Below are 15,551 nucleotides of genomic sequence, written 5' to 3'. Positions count from 1 at the left end.
ATAGTATAATTACTTCTCTGGTCAGAAAGTGTTTACCTTGAATAACCACTGAAGCCTTGTTTAACAACGCACTGCACTACCATCCTGAATTAACCTCTACGAAAGGTGTACATTTCTTGTAAGCCTTAGAAGAAATGTTTCAAAGAACAGCATGGTGCCAAGCATATGCGACTCTATACCGCATTGGTGCTCAGACTCTGAGGAGAATGACTCATGCTTTAGCTGCTCTGGCTGGCTGGCCTATGCAGCAGCGCTGGCATTAGCAGCAAAAGCTAGTGATTTTTCCCCTCCACAAAGTGGAGGGACTGCCTCAACCAGCCTTTTGTACTGATAGTTTTGATCAGGTCACCTGCAGAAGTCGAGCAAGACTCCTTGAAATCTTAGGTAAAGCCACTCAAACTGTTTCTAGTTTCAGAAATAACAGTAATATGATTTTGCACAGAAGAGACTGTCACAACAGAGAGGATTTCAGTTAGCATCCTTACAAAGTCTGTGATGATTAAAAAAACCCCTACCCCACTACCGAAAACTTGCTGCGAGCATGTCTATAGCGCTACCATATAAACTTTTTCCTTTTAATACCAGAATGGAAAAAAAAGGCAGGAAATTTAAGATATCCTTTAAGAGAGCAAGTTTGGTTGTGTTTGGTGGTTTTTTTTTTTTGGTGGTTGGTTTGGTTTTGGTTTGGTTTGTGTTGGGGGGGGGTGTTTGACTTTTCTTTGGGGGGTGTTTTTTGTTTGTTTTTGTAGGTATTTTTGTTGGTGGTTGGTTGGGTTTTGGGTTTGGTTTTTTTTCAGACTTTGGTGTTTAAATAAGAAATATAGTCAAGTGGAGGAGCAGATGCTGCCCCAAAGACCAGTTATCTTGGTACTTATGTGACATGCTGTGGAATCAGATTAACTCCTCCTTTATCCAGCCTGTAATACAAGACTGCCATTAACCCCAGTCACAGCATCTTACTGAATAACGATGTAGACGCAATCCTGAACACAGCAATACAGCCTGAAACTTTACATCCATGGGACAGACCGCGCCTCACTCCCAGCCTGGAACAAGGAAACCAGGAAGAGCACAACAGCCGTTTTCCAGCTGAAGTGAGTCACGTGGCAGAGGGCACAGGATGACTAACAGAACCTCTAATTCGCACACAAATAGCATCGTCTCCACCCACTCTCATAACCGCAAGCGAGAACCCCTGCCAACTCTGGTCATTCTCCTGTGTTGAATTTCTCCTGCTTGAAATCACAGAACAGAATCATAGAAAATCTCGAGTTGGAAGGGACCCACATGAATCATCGAGTCCAACTCCCTGCTCCTCGTGGGACTACCTAAAATTAAACCATGTGACTAAGAGAATTGTCCATACACTCCATGAACTCTAGTGAGCAATGATACCTATGAGACTAAAAAGGGACAATAACTGGCTCTTACACCCTTGTGCTAGACAGTCTCCAACAATTACAGAGCCATCAGATAGTCAGGACATCTGGATCCAATTCCATACTCTGACACTTTTCTTAATCTCTCTCTGATTTCTTCTCTGGCTTAAATGGCCATTACCAGCACTTTCGCACCTTACAGGTATTTGTGAACACAGACACGTTAAAGACTGAGGTATCCGGCCATCATATTTATGCAAGTACATGACTTAAATATTATAGAAGAGCCTCTAAAACAGGCTGTGCTGCCACTGCGCTCAAAGTTTTGCACCAAGAACCCTGGGAAACCCATTCTTTTATGGTAAAAGCGAGAACTAGTCTGAGGGCTGTTCAAGACTTTATAGGAATCAAATTGCTTACTAAAACCTCAGATTCAGGAATCTGCACACAGCCCCCAAGAAATTCTTCCTCCTACCTTGCTAGATCAAACAAGATGGCCACGTTCAGATTAGGGTAATGAGGGTAATGACCTCTAATTTATCTTAAACAAAAATGTTTGAGGATACATATACTACAGCATAAGTGCCAAAACAAAGTTCTTCACAGCAGCTTGCTTCGTCATTTACTTTTGCTATCAAGACAGCATTGCATCATTCCAGTTTCCAAGCTCAGACCAGAATTTCCTCTTCCAAAGTGAGCAGCACATCAACTGCCTTAAACAAAAATGACCAACAGCATCCAACTGCCAAGAGCCGTGGCCAATCACATAACTGAGCAATCAAAATCACTGTCATTATACCACTACTGGGTAGTCTCCAAGAATATTTTATATTTCAAAATACTGCGTTTACTGATATATCACAAAATCATGGAATGATTTGGATTCATCCAGTTCTAACCCCCCTGCCATGAGCAAGGACACCTTCCACTAGCCCAGGTTGCTCAAAGCCCCGTCCAACCTGGCCTTGAACACTGCCAGGGATGGGGCAGCCACAGCTTCTCTGGGCAACCTGTGCCAGTGCCTCAGCACCCTCACAGCAAAGAATTTCTTTCTAATGTCTAATCTAAATCTCCTGTCTGTCAGCTTAAAGCCACTTCCCCTTGTCCTATCACTACATGCTCTTGTAAATGTAATTTTTTATAAACATATAGTGCTATAAGTGGTATTCTGTAGAGAAGTAAGTCAGACTTAGTTTAGCTGTCTGTTTAGCAAATGTTTAGCTTTTTGAATAGTCATCTCGGAATGAAAATTCAAGTAGGTTTTCTTTTTAAACTAATACCACATTTCACATGAAAAGTGCCAAATACCACAGTTTCCATGCAAAAGCTTGTATTACACTTGTGTGCCATTAAAGATTCCCCTACAATGATCTGATTCACAAGTAATCCTACCCTGACCTAAAATATCCAGAAAGCAAAAATTGCTCAATCCTATTTCATCATGTAAACCAGTTAGAGTTTGAAAATGCAAACCAGAAGAACTACAAAATAACTATACTCTTTAAAAATCACTTCAGTTTTAATACTTTGGGTGCCATTAAACCTTGTAATTAAGATCATCCACAAAATTTACCTGTGAATGAAAACTCACCAGCAGAAACAATCTGACTGCATTTTCAGAAAAATCTAGCAAAACCCTGTTTTATGTCCCAACATACCTTCTCTCTGACCTGTTAAAGACAGAAGCTTCAACCAGTGCAAACTGCAAAGCCATTAACTGTTAAACTTCCATAAGCTATTTCCAAGTCTGCTTCTGTCATGAAAAATATCCACTGCTTAAATGCCAAGGTCTGCCACAAAAGAGTAATTCAGCAAGATGTACAACTCTAGGGTCTTCAGTCTACCTTTGTTCCAATTGTAAAATATTTTAAACCTTCTCAGCTTTGGATTTTCTAAATTTAACTCCTCCAGTTGCTATGATACCAGCACCAAAACATGTTACACAATGCTCCTTTCCAGATCAAGCAAAAGGATGCCCAGCTATTCAAAAATAACCTTTTGTTCCTTGCTTAAATAACATTAAAGTGTAGCTGGTAGCATAAACCACCACCAGCTCCACAGGTTTTGTCTTCTTTCCCCATCCCCTCTTCCGCAGAGGTACAGGACACACATTCTATACTATCAAAACACTAGCAGTTCAAGAATTACAACCCAAAATGGAAGGATGTGAAAGAATAAAAAGCACAACTAAGGACAGAATCGTGAGCAACTGAACCTTTCAAGTGCCACTATTACACCAAACACAGAGGTCTGTAGCTGTACAGTCACTTCCCTTCTTGATGGCAGTGCCAGCTCAAGCAGCCTGTCTCTCTTCTCAGCTCAAATGCTTGCCACATGCATGCACACACACACAAGCACACATCTCCCTGACATGTGTTTGTACAACTAATTAAGACCCACAGTAACCTGACTGGGGACTAGTCTAGCTGAAAAATAACTATTTAAACATTTGATTGTTGGAGTTATTTCCTACAGCTCCCGATCTGCTTCACTGCACAGGCACAGAAGAAGACTGAGGGGCACAGATGACAACAGCGCTGTGTCGGGAATAACCAGCTCAGAACAATGTCATTTCTTAGACATTCAATGACAGATCTACTTGAGATGAATGCAAACAAACATTTGCTGTCATTTATTTCCTTTCATATCTGGAGACAGAGTTTGGGTTGGCTTTGTTCTGTGGATCAGGTTCAGAAGTGTCAAAAGAGGGGTTTGCATCAGTGCAATTGTTGCAAGCCTTTGGATAGATGCAAAAGAGGAGGGGAAAAAAAAAAAAAAAAAAAAAAGGAGTGTTGTACAAGTATTTCCAGGCCCATTCAACTTGCACTGAAAACAAGTCAAGACACTACTGAGTCTTCTTCCTGCACCACAGACAGATCTTCAGTTGAATACACGTTCTTGATCTATTTTGCATAACTATTTTCAATGTCTCCCGTGTGCAGTTGGCTGGGGTTCAACCTTTTCATGAGCCCGTCACTGAACACCCAAAAGCTGAAACTGTGTGTTCTTAAACAACAAAACTGAGCAAGAAGGATTCAATGTATGAACTCGTTTTGCACTACTTATTAAAATGAGACTTCTGTTTTATGGTCTAAGTTGCTAACATCAACGTTATTTTGGCATATTGCCTAACTTATACAGTAAATAATGTATATAGTTAGAAGGAAAAAAACTAATCTACTTTTTATCATTAAATATATTTACAACATGTCACATACAAAACTTTTTAAAACAAAATAATCCAATGTCCTGAATACCACAGAGTACCTCAAATGGCACTACATGGCTATGTTTAAGTACGTACTACCTAAACATAGTATTAATTTTACGAAACAACTTTCAGTTTCTAACTACATTCATTTAAACCACAATGTATTTTTAAATCTTTGCCTTTACCAAACCACAGTCCACTTTTTGTTGAATAGATCTATAATATACCCGATATACTCATATATCAAGTTTTCATCCATTCCAGCATGCAGTTATGAATTTTTAAAGTCGTTGGTTACCTGTGCACCAAGATCTTTCATGTAAGGCTCAAGTTCACTAAAAAGATCATAGCCTTGATGGAAAAAAGCCAGATGGGCATACATAAATGACAACATCTAGAAAGAAAAAAAGTATGTTTTTTAAAAGGGTAAATGTTTATAAGCTATCACATAAATATATTGCTTAACTAGTCCACATAAACAAACTTAAAATACAGTTCCAGGCTTAATTTCTTCTTTCTTGTGTCCTGGCAATTTTACGTCAACACCTCACAGAGCTTCTAATGTTTTAAACAAGCATGCAAGGTAAAGGCAGCAAAGAACCAAGCCAAAAATCTCAGAAGTTAGTTAACAGGATTAACCCCATTAACAAAACAAAATAAATCTACTTAAGGGCAGAAAATTACTTCTAATTTGAGTCTCCTGAAACTTTTATCATCTCCTGTTTAACTAGAGGGGGGCTACAGAATGTATTTACTAATGACCCAAAGCCATAGCCTTTATGAACATAAAGAAATACCATTCTTGTAGAAAGAGCTGAATCCATCTTCAAATAGATTCTAAGTAGTACTTACTGTTCATAAGTGAATATAGCAGACCTAAACAACAGAATTCTTGCCAAAGTTCGATTTTAACCACAGAACACATATCAAAGAGTCAACAGCAGTGAAAACCCTCAAGTGCTCAAATCTGAACCAAAAGGACTACCAAAAACAGTAAAGCATTTGTAGTAAAGGCCAAACTGACTGGATGCCAAATGTACTGATAATGTTTTGATGGGTCAAAGGACTAGATATTTAATATACTGCTTTTCAATCACATTTTTCATTTCAGATGTATTTAAATATTTTCTACACAGAAAACAAAGTATGTCTTACCGATTTCAAGATTTCTGCTCTCCTTTTAGACTGAAGAACATTGATCTGGGAAAAAAAAAAAAAACCAACAACAACAAAAAAACCAACCAACCAAGCAACTTATTTTATTCTACTTTTAAATTCTCCCCACAGAAGTAAACTTCAAATTACTTTCAAACAATCATATCAAAGCTCAGAACACTGGAAGAACATACCTCCATATCAGACCTCACAAACACATTTAGAAAATGATGCATGCTGGTTTTCTCATGATATTAAAGTGATGCAATCAGAAAAAGCTTGCAAAGCTAGAATTTCACAGCAGAAGTCACAACTTACTTTCATATATTAGAAGGAAAAATAAAAGACATCACATGCTAGCTAGAAGTAATATAATACACCTTTTAAGAGATTGAATTCAACATTTTTGAAATACCCTTTCTGACAGTATGAGCTAACCCAGCCTACCAATTTCTTAAAGAAGCTGTACTCCACAGGATTGCCATCTCCTGCCAGGGGAGAAGAAAGGACAGGGACATGTTTATTTTTCCCCTACACTGACATTTTCTAAAGTGTCCCACAACTGGGATACAGCCCCAGCCTCTGAAATAAGCAAGATCATAACAGCTTCAATAAGTAACTTCTCATACATACTTGCACTTTTAAGCTAACTGAAGTCACTGACCAATGGTTTTGTCCTAGAACTCAAATAATTTTGCATTATACAGAAAAAAATAAGTGATATTTTGCATTTAGCTAGTTCCTCTATCCTGTTTGCTCCCTAATCTTTAAGGTTATCCAGAACTACAGATTTCACTTTAAAAGCCCTATTTAGCAGAAACACGCATGGTGGTGTAATTTAACACCTCTGCATCAGTTTAAAATTCCAGCAAAAGAAGTAAACTTACTGAAGCTATAATCAAAACCAGACTGCACTTCAAAACAGTCAGTATTTTGGAAAAATTCTGTGGCAAAAATAAATAAGATTTGTTTGAATAGAACAAACCCTGGACTTGAGAGGCAAAAAAAAAAAAAAAAAAAAAATTAAAAAAAATGTGAAAGCAAAAGTTTTGAAATACAGTTTAAAGCCGATATAACTACAAATAAACCATAGTTGTGAAGCCACTGTTCCAGAACAAAAGAGTCACCCAAGTATAAAGAATTCCTAAAGCTGAATTCATTTTAGCCCCCATTAATTACGAGATGCTGAAACTTTTCCTTGTTACTTTAAATGCATCTTTATCACAGGAACTGCTCATACTTTGAGCACACGAATTCCAGGAGGCAAACAATTTGCAGTTCAAAGCATACACAACGAACCGGTCCAAAGTAATGACCGCCAGCTTCTCCCCTGCTACTATTTCATGTCAGTACAAATAATGAAGTAGCACATAATTCCCATGACTTCTTAAACATCAAAATGAACTTTGTCCTTAGTGTTCAAAAGGGGGGAGTTCAATGCTGACCACTGACCACCATATCTGTGCAGGTGCCTGGGCTGATACAATCAATTCTGCTTCACTTTACAGGTAATACATATGATTTAAAGAACAGCTAACTAAGCTTTAAGTAACTGACCTGACTGTCACAAATCAAGATGATAACGTCCAATATAAAATCAACATAATTTTAAAGGGTTGTTCCGTGTTTGATCATAGGAGAACCCAAGACCCATTCAGGAGCCCCCAACCCCTGGTACCATCCAAGTTGCAATAATCCTGTTTAGCTGTAGTTGTGGGTAACTATGAAATAGATGAATGACAAGTACCAACAGAAAATATGTTAGTATTTCACAGGATTCAGAGTAGCAGGACAAAGAACACCTCTCTCAACACTCTCTAGGAGACATGCACTAAAAGGCTAAAGAGTAGCCGCGTTCTTCATTTCCCCTATGGCACAATTTCAGACTCTGAGGCATCTAGATAAGTAGGATTTGTTAAATAAAGCCCAATGCAAACAGCTGAAATTGTAGCACTAGCCAACATTCTATAACAGAATTATTCAAGTAATTTGTATTTCCTAGGCTAGGTTATAATTTTTACTTCAAAGATAAAAGGAATTACAGCATAGCCAATGAAATACATTTAGGTAAGTATCAGGCAAAAACTGCTTTTTCAAAAATAATGTTCAAGTTGAAAATTAAACTATGTCATTACAGCAACAGCACTGAATAACGAAGCATTAAACAGTAAGAATGCATCATGTAAATTAATTTTGCTTAGATTTCATTCAAAAAAAGAAATTACTTGCAAGCATAGTTATTCCTTTTTCAATGAACCCCCATAGCTTCTGAGAAGCTTACAGCAAGAACTTCTAAAGGACAGATCTCTTAACTATATGTAACAGATAGTTTTGAAAAATAACTTTTATTGCTGCACTTACCTGAAGAACATAATCCAGAGCTATGTGTCGAAAACATTTCCGCGTTGCAGTCAAAATATTAGTTGCTTCCTCTACTTCGTGTTGCTTATTCCTTTGAACTTGTGCGTTTTTCACTAGAGCATTCTCTTTTTCTTCACTAACTTTTTCAAACTGTTTCTTAGCATCTTTAAATTTCCTAATATCTCTAAAGAGAAAGGAAAGATGTGTAACAAATTAATTCTAAAGCATGAAAAAAGCGTTTAAAGATAAACTAGACAAACCATGCTCATGACTGTTATAACTATCTCTCTGTTTTCATGTCCTTCAATAAAGGCTTGCATCAAATGGAAACCATACAAAGTGTGATTGAAGCTTCACTGTCTTTCTCTTCTGAGGAAAAGACAAAATAAAAATTTAAATAAATGCACCTCATGCGTGCTGGGGAAAAGCTTTGGTAAGCACTTTTTTGCTAAGCTTAGACAATGACAACATGTAATTAAGATCAGTAATTCATACTATTTCAACATATCTGCAGCTGGAACTAAAGCCTCACTGATTTGGGATGGTTTTTGACAAGCCTTAATATGCACTTCTCAATTTATGGCTAGCCATTGTCAGGAAAGATGTTTCACCAACTCTCTCAAATCAAATGTTTTAAAATTCTATTTCACCTATAATTTTCCCACTATAAGTGCAAATTAACTTACTCTTTAACGAAAGTCTGAAGCTGTGCTTTAATTGATCTTTGGGTTTGGTCAAACAGGATCTGAAAGAAAAGCATTATCATGTAGGTCAATAACTTTGGGCTATTCACAACTTTCCATTTTAGATATACACAGTTACTATGCAGAATTAGATAGGAATTATAATTAAACCAATGTGTGTCTAATATTAAAAGATAAAACCCTTCAATGTAGTTTTAAATAAATAAGGAATAAGATAGGGAAAATAACACAAACCCAACAAGTTTTGCTGGTCTTTTTTAAAAGACTGTGGTTGTAAGCAGAGAAAATAACTCCTGGCATCTTATTCTCTAATCCTGACAATGCAAGACATGCCCATTCTCATAGAACATGTTTATTATGATTATTAAACAGTCAAGAATATTACTGTACTAACAGCCTTGAAGCAACAAATTTGAATGTTAAGTAACTACTTTTCTCATTCTTACAGACTTCCACAATTTAACCAGCTACTAAAAGACAAATGAAACCACAGAAAGAATATGCCTTTAAGTCCTGGCAAAAAAACCCAGACTGAAATTAATGCTGAAAATGTAACATACATGAGTAATTAGTACTAGCTCCTTTACATAATAAGTTTGTAAAAAAACCCCAAAACACCCACTGTTGAAGTAAGAAGAATGGCTGCTTCTTTTGCTAAGATTAAGTGTTCTAAACTGTGCTTCTCAATTTTCTTATGATTTGGCGAGTCTTGGGGCTGGGAAGTAGCACAGAATATAATCTACTAATTCAAATCATAAAGCATGAGAAATTTGTTACATTTCCAAGGCCAAAGCACACCTGAATGTTAGACAACTTGTATTTTCTCTTATGACCCCAGAAATTCTAATTGAGGAATGAAAACGCACATTCCTCAGCTTCATGTCTGCCTTCTGAGTTTAAGGACAGAATGGAACAGGTCAATGGCCATGGGACAAATCCTTTACCACTTCTCATTGGGCAGACCGCAAATGATGCCTTAATTTCCAACTCCTCTACACCTCCCATTCTGCATTGTGGAAACACACAAGGCATGATCACAAAAAAAAATACAAAGAGGTGAAAGAATATACGTAAGTAGCAGTTGGCCCAACTGTACAGAAGCTCTTCCAAAAGGTAAAGATATTGTAAGTGTTATATAATTTTATTGAAAGAGCAAGTCAAGAACTTAAAGTTTCAGGTCAAACAACGTTTTCTTTAAACATTCTGTCTTAGTTTCCCTATTAAAGAATTTGGGAATGACAAGCCATGCAACGCCAAGCACTGACAGCAAAGCCCTTACCAGCTTGTTTCTCTTTTCGAGAAACACTGAATGGAGGAAAACATGACTGAGTTTAAATCACCTATTAACAGTGGTACTATATCCTCCATCCAGTCTCCATTTTTGGAAGTTTTCAAGACCAAATCGGGTAAACCCCTAAGCAACCTGCTCCAACCTCAGAGGTGACCCTGATATAGGCAGACAGTAGAGCCAGACATACTCTGAGGTCCATTCCAACCTGAGTTGTCCCATATCTAATAGAAATACATGGAAGATCCTGTTTGTATTCCCACTTTAGGAAAACAGAAAAACAGACAACTAGAATAGATAAAGAACTTCTTGACAAGCTGGAAGTCATGCTGGGACTACTCCCACTGCTGACATTTAAGCTTGCCAGTGCCTGAGGAGTACACCAATCAAGATCAATACCAAAAGCATATAACCAGATGGGAGATTATTAGTGGACTCCCAGAAATACAAGCCTTGCAATTCTGCTTACAGTAATGAAGAGGAAAAAAGTGCTAGGCAGAAAAATACATACACAGTTTTTCCCAAGAGAACAGAAAAAAGTGCCCAGACCACGATCTGACTAGATTTACAGCCTTTCCAACACATCACCTTTCACGTACTCCAAACCAAGTCTAAGAAAGTTGCTATTTGCCATAAGTTGTCAAAGCTACTCCCCCACTGCTGAATCAGTGAAGATGCTGCATTAGTCTGGTTTCTAGCCTTATTTCATAGAATCATAGAATGATTTGGGTTGGAAGGAACCTTAAAGATCATCTAGTTCCAACCCCTCTGCCACGAGCAGGGACAATTTCCACCAGGTTACTCAAAGCCCTGTCCAACCTGGCCTTGGACACTTCCAGGGATGGGGCAGCCACAACCTCTCTGAGCAACCTGTGCCAGTGTCTCGCCACCCTCATAGTGAAGAATTTTTTCCTAATACCTAATCTAAATCCACCCTCTTTTTTTTTTTTTATGTCTATCAGAGCCTTATATGAGAAAGCTGACAGTCATCCAAATCTCAGTGGGACCATCTCCTACCTCTTCCCACCTTCCTCTGAAGGAAGCTTGCCTCTCCTCTTTCTTCCTCTAATTTCTTCTGATGGCTCTCCTGCCAACTTGACCAACAAGAGAGCTGACACTCTGAGCTAGTAAAGTCCTGCTGAACTAAACAGACTCACAAAAACAACACAGGACTGCAACGTGTCTGCCAAAGCTCTTCATCAGAATGCTGTAGCATGCCTCATTTCTCATGATTGTGCCTTTTGGTAAAAGCCACTGTTCTACTCACTATGCGCAGAGCGAGGAAGCGGAGAGAGGAAAAAAAAAAAAAACCCAAACCAAGACAGAACTCACAATGGTCCTACTCAGATTTGCAAAGAAATCTTCTTTTAATATGGTTTATTCTTTGCTTTCTGCCTTCAAACTGCCCTGGTGAGAGCGCTGTGCTGTGCCAAATTTTACCTAAGTACTGCAAGCCACAATTGTGTAGGACAATAACAGCAGCAAGAATGCAGGACCTAGGTCAGATGTGTCAAAGAGCATACCATATAGCAAAGACATGGTTAAGAGAATACCAGTAGCAAGAAATACGAAGAGTGTAAACACATGCTGCCAAGTGGATTCATCTGCTCAATCTACTCTGCAGAAATCCCCAATGTGAAAGTTACACTTTCTCCCACTACTGCTGCTTTGAACCTTTGCACTAGTTTCTCTCTACCATCAAAATATCACTGTCCATTTACTCTCCTCTTCAGTTTCCATTACATTAGGTGTAGATAGATGTACACCTCATATCATGGAAAGCAAATCCAACTCAAGAGTATTAACCTGCTTCCCTTTCCTTTTAAGGGCATGCATTTTCAAAAAATGCCTAATAAGACAGCTCTAAGAAGGTAAGTTAATGCCAACAAACTTAATTTCAGCTGAAGCTGTTTGAACTGCATTCTCTGTAACTCATTACATTTTAAACTCCTAGAGACATATTAAAAATAAGCAAACAAAGTTAAGTGCCCTGCATATTTTCAGCATTTTGAAGACACTTCATTTGGTTTCTAGCAATTTGCTGGAAAATGGAAGAAAAGTGGTAGGGGCCAAAGGAAAGGAATAAAACAGAACAACAAACACATCCCTTTGGCTTTCAGGATACAAGACTAAAGTCTTTAGAGCGGGGGCGGGGGGAAGTTAGTTTTCAATCCAGGCAAAACTGAGCTTTCTGATGACATCTGACAAGCTAAAAACCACTGTTAGTCTTAAACCCTAGCATTTTCTCCTTTCTCTACACTTGTCTAAATCTGTCATATTTCCAAAGAGAAAACTACACACAGATCAGAGGTGCTTCATTTTGTGCATCATAAAGGATGAGAAAAAAGTAGAAATCATGGAAAAGGTAATCATTATTTCAGTTCAGCAAAGAAATATGCTCATAGTTTGTCACTGCTGCCCATCAGTTTGATTAAAACTGATAAACCAACCCAGTATTTACCCTGCCTTACAGGACTGGGTTTTAGCAAAGCTTATGAACTCCAAACGAAAAAAATCTGCAGAAAAGGGGATATTTATAAATACTTCGTAATCAAAATACAAATAAAATATTTACAAGTATAAAATGAGAGGTACTCAATACCACTTAAACCATGACTTTGCAAGTACTATCAAAAAAGTAATGCTCTTGCATTATTCTGTTATCAGATATAACTGGAAGTAAGTGTCATATTTTAACTAGAAATACTTACATTGTGATAATTGATCATTTCCTGTAAGGTATCAGAGAACTTTGTCAAGCTGGTCTGTAAAGAGAAAACCAAAGTGGTTAAAGTTAAACCCTACCAAACACATGGCACAAAAGAAGTATTTCAGATGTTTACAACTTTACTGAAAAGAACCTGGGAACTGATATTCCTAAGCATGATTGTTAACTTTGCATGATTGTTAACTAAAACCATCATGCTAGAAGGAGAAAATGAGGGTAATATCAAGTAAATCTGTTAAAGCTATAAGCTTTAACTTACCTATATATAAAGGGCCAAACGGAAGCACAACAGGAAAAATTCAAATTAAGTTGACTAAACTACAGGAAACTCACATAATTTAATGTATTAATTTAAAATATTCAATATTACAGTACTTATTCATTAATGTTTAATACTCTAACCCCAGAAACCTGGTTAACATGTTGTAATCATCAGTACACACACTTTTACTGTAGGAACTACTGCCTCACAGCTGATGTGCTTAGCAACATCAATCTGTAGAATCAATGTCTTAAACGCAGTTAGAAAACAATGACCCCTAATACGTTTGGAAATACATTTCTAGCAAGTAAATTTCCAGACAAAAGTAGTTTCAGTTGCACACAGACTACACTGAAGTTTGCACCATTATCTATTCCAACTAGCACATGAACATGCATACAGGCAATTGATGTTCTATTGCATAACATGCATTAAATATAGATTATATACACAGAAACGTGCACGTAATTATACCTGCATATTATATTTTGCAATATATACAATTTTATACCTCATTTAAAGTAATAGACATGATATTAGGTATTCCAAATTAGCCTAACCACATCAGCCTGAGGTTACACCATCAAAGGGGGCTCTGTACATTTAAAAATCTGAATTTCAATATATTAGTATATGCCAGTTCCAGAACCCAAGAGAAAAGGGGAAATTTTACTGCAGAGAACCATGACTAGAACTTCAGCAAAATCAGGGCAGATGTTCATAGCTTCAACCTTTTTCCACTCCTCCCAAGACAACTATTTGTAACCTAAAACATGTTTTCTGGAATTTGGAAAAACCCTTCCATCGCAGATTGAAGCTGAAATTAAACAGTACAGACACTTGCAGTGCACCACAGTCAAAAGACATCACGAAGAAAAAGGAATAAAAAGGCAAGTAACAGTATAAACTTCAAATACTTCTCTTGCCAACTGTTATATTTTACCCCTTTTAAGTTACACTTTCCTCCTTCCATTTTCACCTCTCAAAGAATTTACCTCAACCAATGCATCTTTACAGGAATACTGTGCAAGGTCTCGAATTCCATTCATGAACTGCTTGTTGGCTGTACAGAATGCTTTCCCGGTATCAATCATTGCAATACAAAGCTTCACCAGCTAAAAAGAGGAAAAAAAAAATAAAATAAATACAAAGTGGCAGGTTTTTTTGTTTTGTTTTATACACCACCATGTAAACATGAAATACACTGAGCTTAGTTAAGGCTAAGAAACAAAGATTTCAAAAGTTAAATTCTAGATTTACAGAGCCCCACATTCATGAAAAGCTTTATATTGTAGAGTGATAACTATAAAAATACTATTCTAGGTCAATTGCTGTGCCACTGAGGAGGTTACTACTTTCTGGTTTGGTTTTTGGTTTGGGGTTTTTTTTTTGTTTGTTTGTTTGGGTTTTTTTGCGGGTTTTTGGTTTGGTTTTTTTTGGGGGGGAAGGTGGTTTTTTGGGTTTGGTTTTTTTTTTGTTTGTTTTGTTTTCGTTTTTTCAGGTTTTGTTAATTATGTTTTATTTGTTTTATTGTTAACATATTGCACATGTTTCAAGAGGGGACTATATGAGGCCAAAGAGCACAGCAACTAAAACATAATTGGTTAGATGCCAAGCAAATTATAAGTGGTATGTGGCTTCTGAGCAAGAAAAAAACCAAAACAAAAGAAACCCCTACCAGTTGTTTCATTCGGAACACAGGCACAGGAAAGCAAAACACTGTGCACAAAGCACAACTGAAGAGATATGGTTACATCTCAGAAGGTAAAATCAATCGTGTTTTCACCCATACAACAGACTAGACTTTCTGTGATGGGTTTCCATTGTTACCACTCACTGCTTCAGTCAGCACCTTGGCATATCAGACTTTAGCCATCAGTATTTTGTAATGGATGTTTTCCCACTTTTTGAACCACTTCTGCACTAGGCCATTAATGAAAGAATGATTAGTGCAAACACCAGATGCTTTCCTGGGAGAGGGCACATTATTACTGAGCTCCCCACCCCTAAACCAAACTGAGAATAAAATCAGAAGATTGAACCTTTGTCTTTGAAGGATTTTTCAAGGATGTAGGCAAACTTTCATTAAGAACAACACTGAATTACTTGATCCTATGTTGGGGCAAAGAAACCACCCAAGTGACCATTGTGACTTATTTACCCAGTAATTTTTTTTTTCCTAAGAGAATCTCAGTCAACATAAGAGGAAATCTGAGCATCTCCCACGCTCTGATGAATGGCCAAGTTGATTGAACAATGCACAAAAAAAAAAATCATGGCCAATGTGATCCTTTTTCCTTCACTTTTGCTTATAGTTCACAATCCTGAATCCAGTGTCCTTTCTTCCAGAGGAAAAAAAAAAAAATAAAAAAATGCAGATACTGTAGCCCAAAGTCACAATTGTGGGATAATAAAACGAAGTTTAGTATGAATAACTGAGCACAAAAAGTTACCAACCAAGTC

The 15,551-nt window shown here is 37.4% G+C and overlaps 1 protein-coding gene across 1 annotated transcript in view; it reads right to left on the bottom strand.

Moving 5' to 3' along the window:
* The window catches only part of ACAP2 (ArfGAP with coiled-coil, ankyrin repeat and PH domains 2), a 72,802-nt gene that overhangs the window by 38,437 nt on the left and 18,814 nt on the right, over window positions 1–15,551 (bottom strand). The window contains exons 3-8 of the mRNA XM_030495327.1: window positions 14,084–14,203; window positions 12,810–12,863; window positions 8,793–8,851; window positions 8,107–8,290; window positions 5,746–5,790; window positions 4,889–4,984 (exon numbers count right to left, since the gene is read on the bottom strand). Of these exons, the coding sequence (XP_030351187.1) occupies window positions 4,889–4,984; window positions 5,746–5,790; window positions 8,107–8,290; window positions 8,793–8,851; window positions 12,810–12,863; window positions 14,084–14,203 (558 nt within the window). The remainder of the gene's footprint in view (window positions 1–4,888; window positions 4,985–5,745; window positions 5,791–8,106; window positions 8,291–8,792; window positions 8,852–12,809; window positions 12,864–14,083; window positions 14,204–15,551) is intronic.

Source organism: Strigops habroptila, chromosome 8, assembly GCF_004027225.2.
Source record: "Strigops habroptila isolate Jane chromosome 8, bStrHab1.2.pri, whole genome shotgun sequence".
NCBI classification, from domain to species: Eukaryota; Metazoa; Chordata; class Aves; order Psittaciformes; family Psittacidae; genus Strigops; species Strigops habroptila.
This window is presented reverse-complemented; position numbering and strand designations above follow the sequence as displayed.